The sequence below is a fragment of the Pygocentrus nattereri genome, chromosome 13 (genome assembly GCF_015220715.1).
Source record: "Pygocentrus nattereri isolate fPygNat1 chromosome 13, fPygNat1.pri, whole genome shotgun sequence".
Lineage (NCBI taxonomy): Eukaryota > Metazoa > Chordata > Actinopteri > Characiformes > Serrasalmidae > Pygocentrus > Pygocentrus nattereri.
The window spans coordinates 17916346-17935382 of record NC_051223.1 but is presented as its reverse complement, the minus strand read 5'-3'; the positions used below and the strand labels follow the sequence as shown (position 1 = coordinate 17935382).

The 19037-nt window shown below is 39.4% G+C and overlaps 2 protein-coding genes across 5 annotated transcripts in view; both read left to right on the top strand.

Annotated features, from left to right (window-relative positions):
- Positions 1-6647, top strand: part of si:ch211-176g6.2 (ras-associating and dilute domain-containing protein) — a 45314-nt gene extending 38667 nt beyond the window's left edge. Inside the window, exons 13-16 of one of the 4 annotated variants that reach the window (XM_037544459.1) lie at positions 87-453; positions 2530-2627; positions 5534-5618; positions 6173-6647. In XM_037544459.1, coding sequence (XP_037400356.1) covers positions 87-453; positions 2530-2627; positions 5534-5618; positions 6173-6345 — 723 coding nt within the window. In that variant the 3' untranslated portion in view covers positions 6346-6647. Of the gene's footprint in view, positions 1-86; positions 454-2529; positions 2628-5533; positions 5674-6172 lie in introns of those variants that run through there. The other 3 variants (XM_017723670.2, XR_005131363.1, XR_005131364.1) reach the window with 3 other exon arrangements.
- A 3347-nt stretch (positions 6648-9994) lies between these two features.
- On the top strand, positions 9995-15560 carry LOC108443187 (sulfotransferase 2B1-like). Its single transcript, XM_017723669.2, has 6 exons — positions 9995-10272; positions 10684-10895; positions 13218-13344; positions 13454-13548; positions 14572-14752; positions 14863-15560. Exons 1-6 carry the CDS (start codon positions 10134-10136, stop codon positions 14970-14972), a joined length of 864 nt encoding a protein of 287 aa, XP_017579158.1. The 5' UTR covers positions 9995-10133; the 3' UTR covers positions 14973-15560.
- Positions 15561-19037: the final 3477 nt, after the last annotated feature.

The following is a 19037-nucleotide window of genomic DNA, read 5'->3' as shown; positions in this document are numbered from 1 at the left end:
TAAAGAGTCAATTAAGGGAGATTCAGTTGCAAGACGACTAGTAGTAGTGTAGCCCAACCTTTCATTGCTTGTTGTTTATTCCGTAGTGTGAATCTGCTGTACCACTGGAGGCAAAACGCACCAAAATGGAAGTTCTCCCAAAAGCTCATCTGGAGCTGGGGCACACAGAGGTAGTGCTGCCTAAGGACAGTGTCCCAGCGTGCTCTTCAAGACCACGTCTTCTGGGCACTTGTGAAGCCCTTCTCACGCAAAAACTAAAGGCTCTAGAGCTACAGAACAAGCAGACAAACTACAATGGCAGTAATAAGCGCCTAGCACTGGACCCATCATGCTTGCTGACCCCTCCAAACACACCGCAGAGTGTGGATCTGGTGGAGTCAGAAACAGAGTGCCAGGATCCAGATTCAAACTGCCAGACTGCAGAGTGCTATGAAACAATAAAACAAGTAGAAGGTAACATATATCACTGAAAGGATGCTGCAAGTGACCTTTATTCATGAAGGCTGCATGAAACATAATGTAACAGGGCAGATTTACTAATGTGACCTTGCCTTAAAAAATGATGTCAAGATTTACAATATAAGCACAGAGGCCCTTTAGCACCTGTAATAAAATTAAATGGGCACTTTTGCCATAATGCCTATTGAGCTCAGAGACAAGAACGTTAAGATTTTTTTGCACATTATTGTTGCCTTGATGAAGGAAAGAAAATAAGATAAACTTATATTTTACAGCATCGGTCAAAGTGTCTTAAGGGCAGATTTTGCCTAAATAATAATAATAAATAATAATAATAAATAATAATTTGACCTTTTTTTCCACACAATAGTAAAAGGCACATACTGAAATTCTTTTAGCTGTGCAGTCACTACTTCACTAAAGCTACTCATCGTGGCAGAAATGTCACAGCCTTTAATGTACCACAGGTAGCTAAGAGGTTATGCTCACCACCAGTTCAAAATCATACAGTTCCCAAACATCTAGGATGTGCCCAGTGAAATTAAACAGGGATTCCGAACTCAAGTTCAGCTCATGCCTCCAGCTGAAAATGAATGTGTTTTGAAACAAAGTGAAAATACTTCTTTTCTCTAATTTCTGAATGTTTATGTCAAAATAATTTTGTCTTTCTGCTTGTTGCTCTAAAAATAAGTCATTATTTAAACCTAAACTGAACCCGAAACAAAAATTTACTTTTTTTCTCCAACATCATGGAAGCAGGCTTTCATGCAAAAGCATGCGATTACATTGCGTTTGTGTTAATTATGGAGTTGCAGTTATACGTCCATCTGCCACAAAGTGTAGTAGTGGTGAAACATGACTATTAGAGCTAGGCCTTCAATTTGAGGCATAAAAGTCAAAACATTTGTGAAAAAAACACCTCTGTTGTAATGCTAATTTCTGCTAGCATCCATATGGGATTATAATGGCTTGTTAGCACTAAGCTAACAGCAGTGAACATTTATTGTTAAGATTAAACACTAGATTTTAGATTTAATTTTCTAAAGGTCATTCCATGTCTTACTTGAAGATTATGACAGAATTATTAAAGACATATTTTTTATCTTGTAACCGTTTCACTGTGACTCAGTAGGGAGGTCATGTATAGGGCTGCTGCTGCTGTTTTCCATTTCTAACAACCCACTGATTTGTTCATAGTCACAGTGAGTTACGTCCCACCACTTAAAAAATCTAAACTTGATTGGTTGATTCCTCTGTCACTTTGTAATTATGCTGATAGTTAATCTAACATATTAGGCCTGCAGTCCAGCTCTTGAAGTCGAAACCAAATGGACACTTGCTGTATCTACCTACATACCACAGAGAAAATAATTCCTGACTGGCCAGTTTAACCCTTTTGTTTGTATCACAAGAAACGAGTAGTACTGTAATACCTGTAGAGGTTAAATACAAGCATGATTGTACTTGATCTGCCAGTGCTGTTTATTAAGTACACTCATCTTCCAGTTTATGCTCACTGACCACTTGATGAGCTCCACCTACTATGTAGTTCCAGTATATAAATGCACAATCAAAGACTGTGTAACCCGTCTGTCATCCGCAATTTATCAGCCGTCATCTTAATTGTTTACTTTATGACCAGAGGACTAATGCTGACCAGATGTTACTTAGTGGAGGACAATTCTCAGCTCAGCAGAGTAATGCCACTGGCATGGTAGTGTGTGTAGTGCTGGAACAAGCTGCGGTGTGTTTTTACACGTCATTGTCACTGCTAGGTTGAGAACAGTCCACCTTCCAAAAATGCCCAGATAATATTGGAAGAAACTGTCCACTAATTAAGAGCTAAAGGTGGCTAACACTATCTATCTATCTATCTATCTATCTATCTATCTATCTATCTATCTATCTATCTATCTATCTATCTATCTATCTATCTATCTAGAGCTAGTAGGTGGGTGTTTGTAGTGAAGAGTCATGTGCATGTATACAATGTGGAAAGCAAAAGCTGATCATTTGCAGTGTTACGCATTTTTTTGTTTCACGGTGAATGTGGGGTGTTCGATTTTGTAGGTGAGTGTGAAAAGCATGAAGTAGGAGACGATGAGGTGTTTGTGGTGGAGCTGCAGAGGGGTCCCAATGGACTGGGCCTGGCTCTGGTTGATGGAATGGTGAGTTTGACAATAAATTCTTCCACTGGAAGAATCTGGGCACTTAACTTCATGGTTATCACTTTTGGCTTTTTGGATTCTATGCCACTTGGACAAAAGAATCATATTCATTAAAGTTTTGTATGTTCAAATCAGATCACAGCTGATCATCTCACTCCTTCCCTGAACTTCCTGCAATCTTCGAATATAAAAAATCGGATCAGTACAGCATCATTGTCAAGAAGTAGTCTTGTTGCTTTCGACAATATCCTGATTATCACCTGACCTTGACCTTATCCCAGATAGATGTGTCCAGTTCCATACTAACCCAAACGACTGCCATGCACTAGTTCATGGAAATTTTTACACAGTTATGCATTTGTTGGGTAAATGGCTCCCCCTAGTGTTTAAGGAGTGAGTAGCTTTTAAAAGTAGTTTCATCATCTACTGGGGCACAAGGGCAACCACGTCATCAGTAGCTTAGCAGCAGTTTAGTCTCAGTTTAACACAGAGTCAGCCAGTGACTACAGGGGTTTACCACACAGCTGCATGTTAAATTAAACCTGATTGCTCTGTCAAAACAAGGAGTCCACCTGATCTGCCGCTAAACGCGCTGTCAAATTATGTCAGCCAAGTCAGCCAAACTATAGAACGGATATTTTGTCAGTCAATATATTGTCATTTCAACTCTAATTGTAATTACACACAAATATTCTGAAATTTCACCACTATTTAAATGAAAAATTCTGATTCTTCAAAACAAAGATTAAAAAGTTGTAGTCATTTTCCTGCAGTTCAGTTACACTGTACACAATAAAAGCCTGTTTCAGGCCTAATCTAACACAGCAACAGTCTATGCATGCCACTGGGCCTAACTGTGCACAGTTGTCTTTTATTTCCATTGCTCAGAATTTAACACACATCAACTAAAACCAAGTAGCCAAGGATATATCCATAGCATTTTATAAATGATTAGCCAAGATGTGCAGTACTTTACATCTTGACAATCAGTTGCGATGAGCCCCATGTCCTACAACCACAATGAGCAATGAGTTTGATTCCTCAGTGTATATTTAATTAAGCAATGTAGTCTTTTTCAGTTTTTACAATTGCTAAGAAGCATTTCTTTATTTACAAGTTCCTTTTTTCGATGCGGAAACACACAGCTAAAAAAACAGCTGTTCATTTTATATAATAAATGCTCTACAGATATAAAAACGTTGCAGAAATATCTCAAAATAAATTAATTCCAGCAAAACATGAACACCAGTGTTTTTACAACAGGAATACTTTATCATGGCACAGTCACCTCAGAAACACTAGCAACCGTTGGCAATATGGTAGGTCTGTCATATTCTGAAAACAGCTAACATATGATACTAAATAGAGGCGTGCTGGACAAAATAACACTTTTCTTGGCAAAAGGGTCAAAACACCGCAAAACACTATAGTATGACACAAAGGAAAGTTTGTTCTATCCGACACTACAACTTACAGTCGGGTGAGTAAATTCCTTCAATCACTTATTAAACAACAAAATCCCACAAAATACAGGTTTCAGTTCCACAGGTTTCAACAGCTTGATTTCATGTGGTAACAAGCTCATTATATCAGATAAGCATGGCAAATCAGAAAGGTATATCTTCATAGTGTAGGAACAAATGAAGTAATAGAAACTAAAAATGTACTTTACATTATCTAGCAAAGAAAAAAATTGCTACATCTGCTCATCCACATCACAACTAATCTCCTCATTTTGTTTATATATAAATAAATAAGCACTTGCTGATTATGTGCTGGGCCCATAATGGACCATCTGTTGTGAAGAAAAGAACTCAAAAAATGACCCCTTTTTATAGATGGTCAGTACATGACTAGGACTTCAGCTCAGATGGGAATCAGCTGTGACTGGCCAATTTATATACGTACAATCAGCAGTTTGTCTGTATAACCATTTTCATTATTTGGGCTTTTATTTGTTTTCTGATATAATATTTGTGATTGAAAAAACTGTAATTGTTTATTTTTGTGTTAAATTCTGAAAAACTAGTTTTGTTAAAGGCTGAGTGAGAAGAGAATTAAAGGATTTGTGGAATTGTGGTCACTGAATGCATACTGTATTCAAAAAAATACAGGGAGATTCACTTGAAAGAGGCCCTGAATATTCTGTTGTAACTCCTGCTAGGATGAAGCAATCTGAACCACAATAATACGCTACATACCTTCATGTGTGTGTAATTGATTGCATTGCATGCGATGCTGGAAGGGATCTCCATTTTCTGCCAGATATGTGAAGCAGTACAGGGGTATGCACCCGGAAGTTGCAAAAGGAGGTTACACATTGTGAAAACTATCTAACGCCTACCTTATCGCTCCGACGCAGGGGCATCCCGGCTTGTTCGAAGGTCCATATAGTGAGGAGCACATTGCACATTGTTTGGTTCAGATTGTTTCGTCACAGCAAGAGTTATTGCAGAATATTCAGACCCTCTTTTGAGTGAATTTCCCTGTAGTTCATGGTTTGCTCCAGAACTTAGTCCTGAAAACGCTTGTTAGAAATCATATAAGACTGCAATTAAAACATGCCTCAAAGTCCTCAAAACATTAGATATATAGGTGGTATATAGGCTTCGGTATGTCATACTAGAACATCTAAGCTGCACTTCAAGGAAGTGTTGGGCTTAGTTTAAAAAAGGCAGGTGCACTTCTAAACCACCACTAAGCTAACAACAGTACGACTGCCCCATGGCATCTGGAATTCAGAGTAAATAGCATGTAGCAGGGTAATAACTGACTGCTGAAGCACAGACTTGCCCTATGCATTAGTTGCCCTCATGTAGTCTGTCTTAAACTACTCAAACATTACAGGTCAGTGAGTGCAGTGCCATTGTTTGTGAAATAATTTTCCCTTTGTCCTTGTTTAACAGGAGACACCTTTACAAATGAGCGGGATTTACATTAAGACTGTGATCCCAGGGTCTCCGGCAGCTCTGAGCCAGAGACTGAAACCAGGTGATCAGATCCTAGCGGTGAATGGCCACAGGCTGGTAGGAGTGAACTACCATATGTGAGTTAGCTTAATGAACACTTAATGTACACTGTTCCCAAGAAATACAGCAATAACTGAAATAAACTGATTTTCACCTCTTTTCTTGTTTTCACATTCGAATACCATTGCATAATCACGCATTGAAAGAAATAGTGCATGATTTTTTACACTTGATTTACATTCTATGTTGACAGCCTGGAGTTGGTACTTTTCCATTAGTTCCAAAGTGAATTAATGAACTTTTCATCAAATTCAAAGCGCAGTTGTGTCTCCTTTTCTATTTACAAACACAAATGTGGGAGCAAGTGAAAGTGTAGATCAGTGTGCTGTGAGCAATTAATAAAATGATATGTTTTCGCTATTATCAGTGATAACTGCAGCTTCTGTGGGTTAACAGAGTAAATAAACTTTTACTAAACAACACAGTGTTGAAACAGATGCTAAATGTATTCATTCATCAATGAGAAATGCTTTTAAAATGAAGTCTAACCCAGTTTTTGTTTTTCTCTCTCTCTAGAGGCAGGGAGTTCATTCAGAAATCTGGAGAGATGCCTCAGTTACTGCTTGCCCGGGCTAAAACAACTCACAGAGACAGAATGCCAAAACACTGAATGTGCCAAAAGAGCTGGCCTGACTTACAAGTGCACTTTGAAACCGAACTGGGATAATGCAAAGCCTGTAGTGCCCTAATTTAAATCCACACTCTATGATTTATGCCTGAAGCTTTTAAAGACTACAGGTTTTTTTTAATGTATTTGATTTTTAATGCTTTTCATGTTGTATTCCTCTCTGCTGTTGACTCGCTTCTGATTCTCTGTTTTTTACATCAGAATCCATTTAACGACTAACTATGACCACAATGTATTACAAATGATTATGAATCAGAACACATTATGTGCCTCAGGGCAGAAGGACTGTTTAATGACATTGATTATTACTCCGTAAACCCTCATCTGATCACAACAATAAAAAATGAGTCATGTAATCTTAAATGTTTTGTTTTTTAGATTTTTGTTTTTTAGAGTTTTTCCTATTCTATGTTTATATATATATATATATATATATATATATATATATATATATATATATGTGTGTGTGTGTGTGTGTGTGTGTGTGTTTGTGTGTTTTCTTGAATATAACAATAATAAACGCTTTTGGCATATCTTTTAAAACAAAAAAATTTAATATTTGAAACCATTTTAACACAAATGCAAAGGTTCACACACACATTGGGCGGAAGGCCAAAGGCAAAGGCTTTCAAATATAATTTTTAATATCCACATTTTACAGGTTTTCACAATAGAAATCACAAAAATTCCCCTTTCTATGTGCACAAGCATGCTCAGACATAAGCAAAATGCTACAAAAGGGCCCTACCACTTGATCTTTGAGCCTCTGTGTCTCTGTTCATTCCTGCTCCTTTCCATTGCTTTGGGTTTCTCTTAAATATATACACAGTACCGGTGCTCCTCAGCAACACACAGGCAGTGAGACAGGGCATCATCATTACCATGTACATGCCCAGCATGCTGCTGAATGGAGAAATTTTACTCCTGTAATAACTTCACCACCTGGACTTCAGGCTCTTTAAACTGGATGATCAGGCCAATAAGGTGTGATCCACCAACAGGAATTCCAGTACTGCAGCTTCACACAGACAAGCCCTGGAGATCCCTACCTACTCACCGCTGGCTTTGCTTTCACCACATCATCATTTTTCTTGCTGCCTGCCAAAGAGCCCCTTGAGTTCCCACTGGAGCCCTTCTATTTCAGAGCCCATCCCAGTTCTGACACCAGTGTGGCGTTGTGGATAGAAAGAGTCAGGTGAGGCCATTATCTCCAAGGGTGTAGCTAGAACTTTCACAAAGGGGTGGCCAGGTTAGACCCATTTATTATGGTGGCAAATAACAGCGGTTAATAGCTTTCTTCTGGTTGTATATTTATATTCTGTTTTTCATTTCATTATTAAGGTTTTATTTTCTAGCACAGGTCGGATTTCGATACGATGTAAGATATCAAATTTAGGAGGAAATTTCGTTCAACCAGTATGGACTATAGCCACTGCTCTTGCTTCTTCTTCACCATCTTCTTATTCAAATTTTCTGTTCTATGTCACGATTGGCTCCTCCCACTACTCCATGTGCCCCTTTGTTTTGATCTTCTGAAAGGACCGGCCGTTTTTGGTCCGTTCATGAAGAGGAACCAGAGAGTGGATCACCTGTCCTGTGGAAAGTCTCAGTTGCAGCAAGAGCGCTCGGTGCAGAAAGACAGAACCACTCTCGTAATCAATCAAAGAGTTTATTAAGTCCTCTGCACAAAGAAAGAAGGGCACTCCTTCTTTTATACAAACACGTCCTGCCCTGTTGCGTACAAGCAAACAGGGTGGACCCAAATAAGTTGTCTAACAGTCATGAAATGCTAAGCTGACACTCACGGACCACCGGAACTGCCCAAAGGAGGGGGGCTTCTGCTCTGTGTACGATAATCTTACCTACGAAAGAGAACAAATGGTTCTGGACAGAATGTTGTCCCGATAAGAGGAGCAAGTTGTTTGTGCAAACTGCCAAGGACAGTAGCTATGCTTGGAGCAAAGTCTGCTTAGAGCATAGTTGGAGCAGAGTTAACCCTTTCATCTTCCATGTGCTTCTTTGTTTTGATATCCGTAGTCCTGCCCCTCGTTTCATGACTCCACCCGATTGTTTTTACCTGTCCCTCGTTTTCCCTGTGTATTTAAGCCCTGTGTTTGCCCTTTGTGTTTGCTGGTCTTTGTTGCTTGAATCTCTGTCTATGTTGTTTGCAGTGTTTGAGTCTTGTTTGAAGTTCTGTCATGTCTGTCCCGTGATCTCTACATGTTGGCTATATGAACCTGGACCATTCTGACTATGACCCTGGATTTGCCCTTAATAAATCTCGCTTATCTCTGCATATGCGCCCGCCTCATCACTCCACGTAACATTCTACCTTAAATTGTGCAGTAGTTAGCTAGCTGCACCTGCACAGGTGCTATAATATAACTGAACTGAACCTTTTAAGGTGGAAGGGATATTTAAATGAGAAACTGGGATATATGAAGTGTGTGTAACTGTTGTGGTAAGTGTGTTTAGTAGGAATTCAGGTAACTCACCAGGTGAAGCTTCAGTATACCTCTAAATTAAAATGTGATGAAGCTTTGTTGGTTTAATAAACCTATATTCTCAAGTTATGACATCCTGATATTAGACCACATTGCTTCTATAATGTGGACGTTTGTTATGACAAAGCTTTATATTTCTTTTTTAAATAGATCAACGTACCTTACAATCTTGCATGTTAAATTTAAGCTAACGTTACTGAGGCTGCATCCCAAACCACATACTTCTATGCTTTACATAACTACACTAATGAATGTGCTTCTGGTGGTGGCACACTACTTTTATATACTATTTCGAGATGTGGTATGTGGTTTGAGTGTTTTAAAGTTGCCGCTGATGCTACTGTATGATGTCAACTGAAAGCAGGAGGCAAAAAAAGTTTGGAGTGTGATCAGGCTGCTGTTTTATAGCAATTTTATAAAATTACGGATGTATTACAGCTTTTAGAACTTGTCCATAAGGGCGCTATTCATTTTGAGAGAAAAGGGGGCAGGCTGACAATCTCACTTCATCTCCCTTCTTTCTTTGACCATTTCGGTTAAAGTAAAGCTACCTTGAAAGAGAGATAATCCGGGTGGAGCCAAGGGGTGGCCACGGATGACTCTACTTACCGCTCCTTGGAGTCTTTCTTAATGTAGCTTTATGTTAACCAAAACAGTAAAAGGAATACAAAGGTCTCACCAACTTTGGCTTAACAGCTGCTCTAACCAAAATGAAAAAAGGAACACGACAGCGTTGCCAACTTTAATGTGTTAGCTGCTCTACTCAAAAAGACAGACACACGGCACTGATGCCAACTTATTTCATTCCAGCTGTTCTTCTCTCTACACACATCTATCTAGCTCAGAGTCATTTCAACCCATTTACAGAAACACAAACACAGATGTGTTCCAAAGCTTCTAAATAGTTGTCAGGGTCAAATGAAATTGTAGAATAATATAAGTATCTTTTTCCCCTACATCATTTGAACACAGCAGCTGTTCACGTTGTGCTTAAATTTAATGAGTGGATTTATAGCAGTACTCCAAAATGACTGTGAATAATTTTACATTAACTTACATTTAAACATTGCCTTGTGCTATAAAGTTGCCATTTTAGAGATACTTGCTTTTCTTTAGACAACGACAATCTGTTTTACTACTTATTGCCCACCCGTAGAGAAAGAGAGAGAAAGAGAGAGAGAGAGAGAGAGAGAGAGAGAGAGAGAGAGAGAGAGAGAGCAGCACTGAGGATTGAGAGGGAAGGGGAACAAGAGAGAGAAAAGGACATAAAAGGGCGATTGTAGGGTCTTCACCAAACAGCTCGTGTATTGTTAACCTTCTTGTGCTCCGAGTGAGCTGTAGGAAAATGACAGAAGCGGAGTTATATGATGAATATAAAGGGGTTTATGTCCCTAAACGCCTTCACCCTCCTGAGAGCCTGAAATACTATGAGGACTTCACTTTCCGGCGGGACGACGTGCTGATCGTGACCTACCCGAAGTCCGGTAAGAACACAGTGCCACCAGACATTTCACAGTCAAGTACGTTATGATTAAGAGACTGTTGTAAAAACAGAGAACAAAAAAAACATGTCATACTGTGAAGTGGACGGTGGAGCTGTTTTTGGTCAGATAATATAAGTTTGTCGCCAAACGAAGAGTCCTGGTGGAGCAGGACTGACGCTGAGTCTGTGGGTCAGATCATGTTAATAGCGCCGTGGCTGTTTCATACGTTTCTGCAGGAATGTTGCCTGAGGCGTTTCGTTCAGCGCACTAGCAGCACGCCAGGTTTATCCCTTTTTGCAGCTGAGAAAGAAAGAAAACCACTCATTAAACCTCTTCTCTAAAAATAAATGTACTCCAACTGAACCACATGTTTATATTGGGCGAATTAGCAGGCTGTTTTGGCTGCTGCAGGTACGACATGGCTGCAGGAGATTGTACCGCTGATCTTCAGTGCCGGAGACCTCGCCTTGGTTCGAACTGTACCAAACTGGGACAGGGTACCCTGGCTGGAAGAGCATCGAGCAGTTTTGCTGAATCTGGAGCAAAGACCCTCGCCTCGAGCCTTTGCCACCCACTTTCACCGTTATATGATGAACGAGTCGTATTCCAAAGTGAAGCCCAAGGTGATTTTATTGTTGAGTGGTCAGTTGACTGCAGACACCCCTCACTCTGAGCATATAGTCTCTCCCACACTCTGTTTGACCTTGAAAGCTTAGCTGTTATTAAAAGTGTTAAAGTGTGAAAAGTGTTATGTCCCCCGGATCTTTTTAAAAGCAATAAAATCACTGTTTTTTATTATTATTTCTGCGTAAGTTAAAAGTGAAGAGATCTGTACTTTAATTTAAAATGGATGTATTAAAATCAGCATTTAAATGATCACATAAAACACATAAAATGGCCGGATCCACCTTTAAAATGGCGATTTTGGGCTGTTCCACTTCACTCACATTGAACTTCTCTATGAAATAAATTCATTAAAACCCTACAGTAGCACCATCATTTCAACAATTTAATGTTAAAAGAATTATTTTCCCTATTAATTTCACAGCGAAAGTCCTTTTGTTGTTAAGTGTGTTAAAATAAATATGCAAAACCCTCTTAACAAAAACCTTCCATTTATTATATGTTTTCTGCAGAATGACCTAAAACAAGTAAGAAGTCTCATTCTGTCACTATTGGCCCCTCCCAGTTGTCCATGTGCTTTTGTTTACTTGTCCATGTGTTTCTTTGTTTTTCTTCCTAGTCCTGCCCCCCTTGTTTCCAGACCCTGCCCTTGATTGTATCCACCTGTGTTCATCACCTGTGTCTTATTAACACCCTGGCTATCTCTGTATTTAAGCCCTGTGTTTTTCTCTAGCTGTTTGCTGGACTTTGTATTGTTTGCGTTGTGTTGTTTGGTCTTTGTATTCTCATGTGGTCTTTTGTTTCTTCCGGCTTCCGTGGTGTTTCCTGTCTCTGTTTATTTTAGTTATGTATGTCCATAGATACTCCCATGTTGGCTCCTTGACCCTGGACTGTCTTATCTCTGAATATGGATTTGCCCATAATAAATCTCGTTTATCTCCGCGTATGCGTCCGCCTAATCATCGCTCCCAAACATTACACATTCTGTTTATACATAAAAACGATTTGGCTGAATAAGTAAAGCTTGACCTCTCAGCCATGTTACCAAAATAATTGTTAGTATAATTATATATATATATATATATATATATATATATATATATATATATATATATATATATAATTACTATATGGCTATCAGATTTCCCATCTGCTCTGTTGAATAATTCATACTTTTTTGCTGTATTAATAACTGCTTAATAGGGAATATCTCTGTGTCCCACCTGTTACCCAGAATTCAACCCTACTATTCAGCCATTTTTGGTGAAAGCATTCTTAAACCATTTAATTTAGTAGGTTGTTTTATGAGAAATGTCAATTTGGTAATGAGAGTCATTAGTTAAAATTACTAATATAAGAAAAAATGCACTATTTTTGTTTAGAAGAGGAAAAGATTCCAAAGGCTTTGAAGTAATATATGCAAGAAATATAGAAAAAAATAGTTTTTTTCTTTTTTTTATTTGAAAACCTCAAAATGCATTTCATAAATATCTATATTGGTAACATAAAAGTACTTAAAGTACTTAATTCTTTTTATTAATGCCTTAGCAAAAAAAGCTGAAGGAAAAATTCTATTTTTAAAGAGTGTTAAGCCTTATACAATGAAGTCTATTTATGAATTGTGCCTACAGCTTTAATGTTACCTTCCCAGTTTTAATTTTATTCACCAGATCATACTGTCAGCGATTTCCTTTTTGATTACATCACTGTTGTAATGTGGAGCGAGAAAGCGGACACATGTGCGGAGACAAGTGAGATTTATTATGGGCAAATCCAGGGTCATAGTCAAGACGGTCCAGGGTCATAGATCCAACACGGATAGATTGGGGGATAACCAGAATAAAACAGAACAAACAACTATACATAGACCAGTACAACCAACACACATCAAACAAAGACCAGTCAAGACAAGGGGCAAACACAGGGCTTAAATACATAAGGGTAACGAAGGACAGGTGCAAACACAGATGGAGGCAATCAGGGGTGGAGTCATGAAACGAGGGGCAGGACTAGAAAACCAAAACAAATGCACATGGAAGATCAAAACAAAGGGGCACATGCAGTAGTGGGAGGAGCCAACCTTGACAACTGTGCACCAGCAGGTGGGGAAAAATAATATGGACCACTGTATCATGTTTCATCTCCCTCTCCCACCACCATCATCCTAGCTCAGAGACCTTCCCTAACAGACAGGTCTGCTGACTACCTCAACTGACTGGACTGAATTTTTGGATTATGATGCTGGATATTTATTTTAGCCAGCATAGACCTACAGTTAAAATGGGAAGCAACCAGTGATACCACCTTAAATTATTTTCCAGGTCATTTACGTAATGCGAAACCCCAAGGATGTGTTCACATCTTCCTTCCACTACTATGGAATGGCTTCCTACTTGGTGAATCCAGACAGTGCTGATGAGTTCATGGAAAAGTTTCTAAACGGCAAAAGTAAGACTTCATGTCACACTCTCCTCACACGTTAAATTTACCCAGGTCACATTATAATCAATGCTCTTATTATATGCCAATGCTAATATTAACATTTCAATGTTCGCAGTAATGTTTGGCTCATGGTTTGATCATGTGAAGGGATGGCTGAATGCTAAAGATCAAGAGCACATTTTCTATGTTGCCTATGAGGAACTGATACAGGTGAGTTCATGTGTATATATGTATTACTAATACAGTTCCAGATGCTTCTTTATAACAGCAGCTTGACACCTGCCTGTCGACCCTCTAAAGTTGGCAAACTACTAGAGAAAACGTACTTTTGTTTCTGTACATATGTATTACTTTGGAAGATACACTTGAGTATTATTAAAACTGAATACTTAACACTTATCAAAACATATGTACAGTATATGAGCATACAGGTAAATTTTTGGCTCCATACTTCCTCTTTTGACTGAAAAAGCCATTGAAAAAGTACCAGTGTTTTCACTTAAGTTTTCCAGTGCCCTTTACATTCCTGAAAGATTGAAGTAACATCTCTGTTAGGAAGGGTCTCCTTGGACAGTGTTCTCCCTCAGAAACCAGAGAATGAAGCGATAAACCAGCTCGGCAGATCCCTCTAAGACCCAAGTTTAGAGCATGCCCGGTGCAATGATGAACAAACACTCTCGTATAGAGACAAAGTTTATTCAGCACAAAGCACACAGAAGAAGGGGAAGTCCCCTCTTTTATACCCAAACAGACAGAGAGCCCTTCCCACGTGCTCGCAGGCAGCCAAGGAAGGGCTCGACCACATTCTAACATATGTCGTAACCTGCATGTCCAGAGATGGAGTTGTCGGCGACCCCGACGTGGTATCCTCACCAATAAGGTGATAGTTATTAACTATAGTTATTAACAATAGTTATTAACAGCCTGTAAGTATGTACAAAGGGCAGACACCCTTGCACCCTCAGCAGAGTCTGATTTTATTAATACATGTTAGTCACTGGGGAAGAGACAGGCCAAAGGAAAGTTAACCCTGGTTTATTTTTTGAACTGATACAAGTGAGTTCATATTGCATATATGTGTATGTATGTATCTATTAATGCAGTTTTATACTGTATTACCAACAGTTATTTTCCTAACAGTGTGATGTATTACATGTGCACATACTTGGTCCTCTAAAGCATGAAGTAACATCTCAGAGACTGTTTATGTCATCATAACTGTATAAACTACAGGATTTGAAAGGATCTGTCTCGAGAATTGGCCAGTTTCTTGGAAAATCTCTGAGTCCAGAAATGATTGAGAAAATAGCCGAAAACTGCCTGTTCAAAAACATGAGGCAGAACAAGATGTCCAACTACTCTCTGGTCCCGGAAGAGTTCATGGACCAGAAGAAATCAGAGTTTCTCAGGAAAGGTAAACCTCCATGTGGAATAGAGTAAATAGTTTTCTTCTCTGGATTCCTGCAGCTGTTGAGCTTCTGGAACAAACCTTTAACCACTTCCATGCCTTGTGTTGTTTGTCAGGAGTTGTTGGAGACTGGAAGAACCTTTTCACGGAGGCCCAAACAGAGAGATTCGATGCTGTGTACAAAGACAAAATGAAAGATGTGAAGTTCAAATTTGCTTGGGATTAATGGAAATCACTATATCCGTATAACGGTTGTGCCATTATGATGTTATAACCGCTCAAGGAATTTTGTGCACTTTTTTGATAGTGTGCAAGTGCAATGTTCTATTAATACACTAGATTTATGTTAAACCCGTTTCAGGTACACCTTGGCATTGGTTTAGAGATTAAAATAGTCTTATTTGACTCTTAGGGTATTTGTTGTTTATTCTATAGAACATGTATGACAAAAATGTTGGACACCAGGTTTGTATGATGCCTGTAAGACAGGCACCAACTGAACCAACTGGTGGGTGGTCACAGGTTGAGGTTGTATTGAACTTTGTCACCTCTACTAGATGCCCAGCATACAGAAATGGGCTTTTAGAATGAGATTGGGTTTTAGTATGCAAGTTTGGGTGCAAGGTTTCTGTAAACAAACAAAGGTTGGATAGATAACAAGCTATTTGTTCAATGTGTGTTAATTATACCTCACTAAATCCATCCATCCATCCGTCCATCCATCCATCCATCCATCCATCCATCCATCCATCCATCCATCCATTATCTTACACTTCTCCGGGGTTTGAGTTGCGGAGGCAGCATCCTAAGCAATGAGGCCCAGACCTCCCTTTCCCCAGCCACTTCCACTAGCTCCCCGGGGGGGATTCCGAGGCGCTCCCAGTCCAGCTGGGCAATATAGTCACGCCAGCGTGTCCTGGGTCTTCCCCGGGGTCTCCTCCTGGGTGGACTTGCCTGTGACACCTCCCAAGATGCCCTAACCAGATGCCCAAACCACCACTGGCTCCTCTCGACGTGAAGAAGCAGTGGCTCTACTCCGAGTCCCTCCCGTATGTCCGAACTTCTCACCCTATCTCTAAGGGAGAGTCCAGACACCCTGAGGAGGAAACTCATTTCGGCCGCTTGTATTCGCGATCTCGTTCTTTCGGTCATTACCCAAAGCTCATGACCATAGGTGAGGGTGGGAACGTAGATCGACTGGTAAATCGAGAGCCTTGCCTTATTGCTCAGCTCTTTCTTTACCACAACAGACCGGTAAAGAGCCCGCATCACTGCTGACCCAGCACCAGTCCGCCTGTCAATCTCCCTCATTAAATCCTAATAAGGAAAATGCTGTGATGATGATTTCCTCATTCTAGTAATAGGTAGTGCTGAGACACATGAAGAAATGTGAATTTGGTGCTATAGTGCAGATTCCGACAGAGGGAGCATAGTGAAAACTACTTGGTAAACTCGTCAACTAAGGAGCAGCTAGTCTACTGTGTTTAGCATGTTACTGATATAGTAACACAGTGGTGTCTTCCAGAAAAGTAGTCAAACAATGGCAGATCACAGCCAATAACTAACTAGAGAATCTAGTCACTCTGGATAAGAGCGTCTGCTAAATGCTATAAATGTAAATGTAATGTAAATGGTGTGGTATTGTTCAGTAATTCAATGTATTGTGTATTAAAAATGTGATCGTAAGAAATTATTCTGTTTATATTATTTTTTACTTATAAAAATATGTAAACAAATGTCACAACTCCCTTTGGCTCTGACCTCTTATTGGCCTCAGTCTCCCAGAATCTCCTGGATGATCACATGACTCCAGCTTCACTCTCCCCAGAGTACTGATCTGTATCATCTGTTCTTCTCGGACTAGTTTAGTTTAAAGCCCAGGCATAAAGACAGTCTCATTGCGAGGTATGGCTTCATTCCACAGAGCTACTGAGTGTTATTTCTGACTGTAGATTCCTGTTCTGACCTGTTTTGGCTTGTTTGTTGAAAATACTGGTGTATAGTATCAAGTTCAACTCCATCCTCTGGAACTGCCGTCTCAAACTAGTGTTTATCTTACTTACCTACCATATTACCCCACTTATCTGACTGTCACCTCATTGATCCCTTTCTCTGCCACTATACGCCCTTTAACTGCTGCTGCACTCAAAACTTTAACTTTAGACCCATTCTTTGCACATTGTAAGGTTTACAGGTATGACTCTGTGTGTGTGTGTGTGTGTGTGTGTGTGTGTGTGTGTGTGTGTGTGTGTGTGTGTGTGTGTGTGTGTGTGTGTGAGTGAGCGATGGTAGGAATGCATGTTTTATTTTATTTTATCTTGTTATATTTTATATTTATTTTTAGTTTATTCTCTCCAATAAAGCTTGATTTTGAGTCTGATTTTGATCTGACTTTTGCCTGATCCCTTTTGGACTGTTTGCCTGGTCATGTTTGTGTTTTTGTGTATTTTGCCCTTTCTGGATTTGACCATTGCCTGTGACCTGACTACGATTGTGGATTTTGTTTTCACCAGTAAATCCTCTCATTCACTTCTTACCTGCGAGCGTCAGCATCAAGCTGTCGTGTTACAACAAATCCACATTTACAAATTCATTAATTGGCTGTGATCATTATCAACTGGTCTGATGAGCTGCCCGCAGGTTTTCATACCCAAAGACAAAAACAAAAGAAGTAAAAACTAAAATAACAAGAACTTCTCCTGACAATACTGGAGTCTGTTATCCTGATTGCTATTCATGCTATTCAGTCTGTTTCTTGTTGCCAGGCTGTTCTGAAGCTGAGGTGAAGTGATGGAGGCCTGTGATGGAGATCTTTGAGGTGGGATGGTTCTGACTCTGGTTTGGCTGTTATATTAATACCACCCAAAAGCAGTGACGATTTCATCATTTCACTCTTATCAAAACATAAAAGACTTAGGTTAGTGAGGCCATCAGGAGGAGCTCTAATCAAGCAGTTATATTCTTACAGGAAAGTCATGTGTAGCCATAAGTTGCTCATATGAAAGCACATTTCCAGATATATAGAAAGAATATTGTTCATATTTCTTTTAAAGCATTTGGAAGAGAACAAAATTGCATTCCTAATAGTTATTTCAGAGTTATTCCATAAAAGGGAAAAAGCATAGTTTCTAGACATGGAGAGCTTGAAAAAAACTTGGAAAGAGAAACTGGGAGCTTATACGACAAATAATTCCATTTCAAAATTAAAGATAAGCCTCCACTCTTGTTAAAAAATATGATTGGGGATAAAAAAAACACTGTATTTTGGCCAATTAGCAAGCAAGCAAGCAAGCAAAATTTATTTATATAGCGCTTTTTACAACAGGTGTTGTCACAAAGCAGCTTTACAGAACAATCAGTATTACAGAGAGAAGAGAAAAGAAGAAAGAAAATCCGGGTCCGAGCCCCCATGAGCAAGCCAGCGGCGACGGTGGCAAGGAAAAACTCCCTAAAAGAGGAAGAAACCTTGAGAGGAACCAAGACTCAGAAGGGGAACCCATCCTCCTATGGTCGACACCGGATAGCAAACATTATTAGTATGAAGTTAATTCTAAGGGCATTTATAATGTCAATAAAATCTAAACCACCTTCTGCTCTACTCTTACAAGTCAGTCTTTTAAGCTTGTGTGACTTATTATTCCACATAAAGTCCTAAAATATTTGACTGATTTCAGAAGCAGTTGAATCTTTCATGGAAATGGATAGTGAGCGATATATGAAATGTCACAGACCCTCAGCCTTAGACTACAGCACTAGAAATACAGAAGGTACTGCGCAGGTTCATTTCTTATTACCAGTATTCATATTACCAATAATACATGTGTACCCTCAAATATTTAATCTAAAAGTTTTAAAAGAGAACAACATAAGTAAATATATAGAGTGAATAAATATTCAAATAAAAGTATAAAAATATAACTTCAATGGATCTTGGCACAGTTATGTTCCCTGACTAAAGGCGTTTTCACACTTGGGCTGTCTGAAGTGGACTCTGAGACCACTCAGACCACTGAGTCAGGGTTTCTTTTGCATATGTAAACACACCAAGTGAGCTCAGACCCCCCTAAACGACCCCAAAAACAAACCCAACTGACAGTGTTTTCACATATAGTTCGTTTTAAAAGAACCAGACCGCGTTCTGTTAAAGTGAACCTGGAAGGGAACCAACTGCAAATGGCCTCAGTTCTTTTTGTGTCCACAGTGTAAGTGAACTCTAAGGAGGACTCAGTTTTCTTTCTGGTCCTTTCAGATCTCAGACCACTTCTTGTTCAGCCCACAGCTCCATTAGAGC